The sequence below is a fragment of the Protobothrops mucrosquamatus genome, unplaced genomic scaffold (assembly GCF_001527695.2).
Source record: "Protobothrops mucrosquamatus isolate PMUCROS unplaced genomic scaffold, P.Mucros_1.0 scaffold2791, whole genome shotgun sequence".
NCBI classification, from domain to species: Eukaryota; Metazoa; Chordata; class Lepidosauria; order Squamata; family Viperidae; genus Protobothrops; species Protobothrops mucrosquamatus.
The window spans coordinates 101,742-106,861 of NW_015388828.1; the positions used below are offsets into that span (position 1 = coordinate 101,742).

At 49.8% G+C, this 5,120-nt stretch overlaps 1 protein-coding gene across 1 annotated transcript in view; it reads right to left on the reverse strand.

Moving 5' to 3' along the window:
- MYT1 (myelin transcription factor 1) overlaps nucleotides 1-5,120 on the reverse strand; it is an 83,264-nt gene that overhangs the window by 51,715 nt on the left and 26,429 nt on the right. Inside the window, exons 8-11 of the mRNA XM_029286047.1 lie at nucleotides 4,998-5,111; nucleotides 3,884-4,098; nucleotides 2,328-2,536; nucleotides 3-65 (exon numbers count right to left, since the gene is read on the reverse strand). Of these exons, the coding sequence (XP_029141880.1) occupies nucleotides 3-65; nucleotides 2,328-2,536; nucleotides 3,884-4,098; nucleotides 4,998-5,111 (601 nt within the window). The remainder of the gene's footprint in view (nucleotides 1-2; nucleotides 66-2,327; nucleotides 2,537-3,883; nucleotides 4,099-4,997; nucleotides 5,112-5,120) is intronic.

Consider the following 5,120-nt stretch of genomic DNA (forward strand, 5'->3'; position numbering starts at 1 on the left):
CGTTTGCGGTGCTTGTTCATGCTTAAGTCCAGAGTCCCGTTTTCATCCACTTCAATGTCCATGGACTGAAAGGGGGAAAGTTGGGACAACACATTTATCATTTCTTCTTTCAATCCCGCCACTCAAAACTGTCGACGCCATCCTGGTGGGGTGGACCTAACTGTCTTACACCAGAGCAGTGGTTCTCAACCTTTTTAATGCCGTGACCCCAACCGCTCATAAGTCAAGGACTAAACCGGTCGTAAGTCGAGGACTAAACCGGTCGTAAGTTGAGGACTACCCAACCGGTCGTTAAGTAGAGGACTTTCCCTGCCCGGGAGCGCCGTGCATGCGTGGTTCCGCCCCCTGCGCCGGCCGAGGCATAGCTGGCAAGCGGCAGAGACGGAGCAGGCCGACCACCAGCTGGCCCAGCCCAAGGGAGGTAAGGCACCCGCTGGAAAAGAGGGAAAAAAATGGCGGACAAAAAAAATGGTGGACAAAAAAATGGCGGACAGCCTTGCTTGGCGACCCCCATGAAATGGTCGATCGACCCCAAATGGGGTCCCGACCCACAGGTTGAGAACCACTGCACCAGAGTATCTGTGGCGTCCTTGGTGCTCTCTGAGTTTGGTTGTTTTCTTGCAGATATTTCAACTACCAAACTAGGCAATGCACAACATGGTGGGGAGAGAAAGGAAGAAACAAGGTACAAGACCGAAGACAGGGCACACCCTGCCATACATCAAAAACACTTTGGAAGCAGTAGAACAGGGGTGTCAAACTCAATTTCATTGAGGGCCGCATCAGCATTGCGGTTGCTCTCAGGGGGCCGGATGGGTGCGGCCAGGGTGGGTGCGGCCTACTGGGTGGGCATGGAGGGAGTGGGTGTGGCCTACTGGGTGAGTGTGGCCAGCTCTACATCGTTCGCGTCAAGGGCGCCTGTGGGGGGCCTGGGCAGGAGTGGGACAGATCTGAGGGTCTCTGGCAGAAGGGGGGGGGACCGGGGCAAGTGCCAAGGCATGGTCCATTTCTTCATTCCTCACTAAGGGTGACACCTCCCCAGCAGGCACCCAGGGGGCGGGGCCGACACGGCAGGGGCTGGTTCCTCGCTGTTTCCGGACAGCCTTGTGGAGCTAAGACTGAATGCGTTTCAGCATAGATGGCCACCACAAAATTGTACATTGGCTCCCGGCCAGCCTGGGCCAGGGCCAAGGCAGAGGGGGCCGTTCCCTCACTGTTTCCAGGATGGCTTCGCGGGCCACATGAAACCACTTTGTGGGCCCCATCCGGCTCCCAGGCCTTATGTTTGACATGTCTGCAGTAGATTGTAGCTTCTGAGATCTGCAAGTGGGCATCGCACACCGCCGAGGGGCTACCATACGACAACAAATTATGCATTGTAAAGATCACTTATGCATAAATCAAAAGATATTAATCTAACCGTCCGGCTTGTATCCTATTTAGCAAAGGGCACACCGGGCTAAGACCTTTATTATGATTTACAGCTTACATTTTTACATGGCCAGCTCCCCAGAGTTGCTGTATCAGTGAGATAAGTGGCATACAAATTAAACAAACAAACAAACAAATAAATAAATACAGGTAGTCCTCGACTTATGACCACAACTGAGCCCAGAATTTCTGTCGCTAAGGGGGACCTTTGTTAAGTGAATTTTGCCTCGCTTTACAACTTTTCTTGCCACAGTTAAGTAAGCCTCAGTTGTTAAGTTAGTAACACAGTTGTTAAGTGAATCCCATTGAGTTTGCTTGTCAGACGGTCACAAAAAGTGATCAGATGACCCCAACGGGACAGTGAAATTTCCTGAGAACTAAAAAGACATTTCCTGACAGAATAAATAACCAGTGGAACAATCTGCCTCCAGAAATTGTCAGTGCTCCAACACTGGAAGTTTTTAAAGAAGAGACTGGACAGCCATTTGCCTAAAATGGTATAGGGTTTCCTGCCTGAGCAGGGGGTTGGACTAGATGACCTCCAAGGTCCCTTCCAACTCTCTATTCTATTCTATTCTATTCTATTCTATTCTATTCTATTCTATTCTATTCTATTCTATTCTATTATCTGTTTATTCTATTCCTGTTCTATTCTATTCTATTCTATTCTATTCTATTCTATTCTATTCTATTCTATTCTATTCTATTCTCTATTCTCTCTTCTATTTTCTATTCTATTCTATTCTTGATCGCTGCGATGATTGTGTGAAAAGCGGTCGTTAAGTCGCTTCGTTCACTGCCGTTGTAGCTTGGAACGGTCACTAAACGAACTGTGGTAAGTCCAGGACTACCTGTAATCCATCCATGGGGGGGGCTGCTCCCTCTCGCCTGCTCACCTTGCCGGAGAGATCTTGCTGCTTGGTGCTGAGGTTTTCAGGCATTTCCCAGCAGCGGGTGGAGAGGTTCAAAATGGCGGTGGCAGCCATGTGGGCGGCTTCGGCGTCGTGGGAGTAGTCGAAGCCTGTGGACGAAGACGAAGCGTTCTTCACGTAACTGCTGGAAGGGCTGTGGCTGGGGGAAGTGGAAACCTTTGGAAAAGGTTTGCCTGTAAAAAGGGGAGCAAGAGAGGCAGAAAGGTGTGGATGGTGTTGGGCTTCAGCCATTTATTTATTTCTTGCTCCCTTGTCTTTCCTGCAGGAATTCAACACAGCCTGTAAAAGCTCCTTCCTCTAATACTCCGATGGCAAGAACCCAGTTTGGTTGAGGGGTTAAGGCACCAGGCTAGAAAATGGGAAACTATGAGTTCTAATCCTGCTTTAGTCATGAAAGTCAGCTGGGCGACTTTGGGCCAATCACCAGGGGACTGTGAGTTCTAGTCCCGCCTTAGGGATGAAAGTTGGCTGGGTGACTTGGGGCCAATCACCAGGGGATTGTGAGTTCCAGTCCCGCCTTAGACAAGAAAGTCGGCTGGGTGACTTGGGCCAATCAACAGGAGACTGTGAGTTCTAGTCCCGCCTTAGACAAGAAAGTTGGCTGGGTGACTTTGGGCCAATCACCAGGGGACTGTGAGTTCTAGTCCCGCCTTAGCGATGAAAGCTGGCTGGGTGACTTTGGGCCAATCAACAGGGGACTGTGAGTTCTAGTCCCGCCTTAGGGATGAAAGCTGGCTGGGTGACTTTGGGCCAATCAACAGGGGACTGTGAGTTCTAGTCCCGCCTTAGACAAGAAAGTCGGCTGGGTGACTTTGAGCCAATCACCAGGGGACTGTGAGTTCTAATCCCGCCTTAGACAAGAAAGTCGGCTGGGGGACTTTGGGCCAATCACCAGGAGACGGTGAGTTCCAGTCCCACCTTAGGTATGAAAGTCGGCTGGGGGACTTTGGGCCAATCACCAGGGGACTATGAGTTCTAATCTTGCCTTAAGTATGAAAACTGACTAGGTGACTTTGGGCCAATCACCAGGGGATTGTGAGTTCTAGTCCCGCCTTAGACAAGAAAGTCGGCTGGGTGACTTTGGGCCAATCACCAGGCGACTGTGAATCCTAGTCCCGCCTTAGACAAGCAAGTCGGCTGGGGGACTTTGGGCCAATCACTGGGAGACAGTGAGTTCCAGTACCACCTTCGGCATGAAAGTTGGCTGGGTGACTTTGGACCAATCACTAGGGGACTGTGAATTCTAGTTCCGGTTCAGGCATGAAAGATAGCTAGGTGACTTTGGACCAATCACCAGGGGACTATGAGTTCTAGTCCCACCTTAGGCATGAAAGCTGGCTGGGTGACTTTGGGCCAATCACTAGGGGACTATGAGTTCTAGTCCCGCCTTAGACAAGAAAGTCGGCTGGTCTATATTGGTCTAATTGGCTGGACCACAAATAAATAAAAAAAACCACAACCCCCCCCCCCCACCATAAATCCATTCCCCCAATGGCCGTCCATGACCAGACCCAACTTACATTTAAAGGCTTTAGGTGAGGTTTCGCTAGACTGAATCTTTGGGGCAAGCATGCGTTTGCCAAAAACCTGAGCGTCAAAACTTGCATAATCGAAGGTGACTTTGGAGTACTTCTCCAGCTCCTTGGCCAAGTTGGCCCTTGGCGTGGAAGGAACCATGTTGGGCCTGTAATTTCCATACTGAGGCACCTCGAGTTGCTTCACAAAACACATAGGCCTGAAGAAGAGAGAAAGGAAAGGAGGGAACTTTGGCAAGACGTTCATGAATCTGGGTGAGCACGTGAGGAACAATTTGGCTAAAAGGGTCCCTTCAAGGAAATAGACAGTCATCTTTCCGACAGAGGAGAATATTCGTAGCTCAGGGTTGAAATGAGGGGTCTTTGGTGCTCTCTGGGCTTGGTGGTTTTCCTACAGACATTTCATTACCCAACTAGGCAATGTCATCATTGCTGGAAGGGAATGAGGTTTGTGGAGAAGAAGAGGAGGAAAAGGGGGGGTGGAGGAGGAACAGGAGGAAAAGGACTGTGGGGGGAGTCTTTGGTGCTCTCTGTCTTGGATATTTTCTTGCAGATGCTTCATTACCCAACTATGTAACATCAGCAGGGCTAGAAGGGAGTGAGGTTTGTGGAGACGAGGAGGAGGAGGAGGAGGAGGAGGACAGTAAGACGTGGCTTGGGACTCTGTTAAAAACCCTTTTGGCCTGTCAACTCAGAATTAATGGATGCTACAGAAGACCTTCCCGATTCAGTGTGGCCTGACTGGGAATATTACATTTTTTTATCCTTCAAAGAAAAACATTTGACAGTCAGAGATGGATTAGTGGCTGGGAGGGGTCCTGCCATTTCCCTAAATCAGGTATGCCTAACTTTGGCCATTTTAAGACCTGTGGACTTCAACTTCCAGAATTCCCCAGCCAACATAGCTCAGGAATTCTGGGAGTTGAAGTCCACAGGTCACAAAGGGGCCATAGTTGCCCTCCCCTGCAATGGGGGAAGCTTATTCACTTAAAGACTGTGTAATGGTCTTAAAATGGCCAAGGTTGGGCACACATTCCCTAAACTGGCTTTTTGAGAGGAAAAGGAAAAAACAGAGGTTAGCTCCATTTGGCTGGATTACCTGAGGATCCGATCTGAATTCGAGTGATGTTTTGAAGGGTCGCCGGATGGAGGCGGTTGCTTCTCGTGAGTTTTGGCTAATTTTTCAGCAGCTGCAATGGGACAGCCAGATAAGCTATTGGAA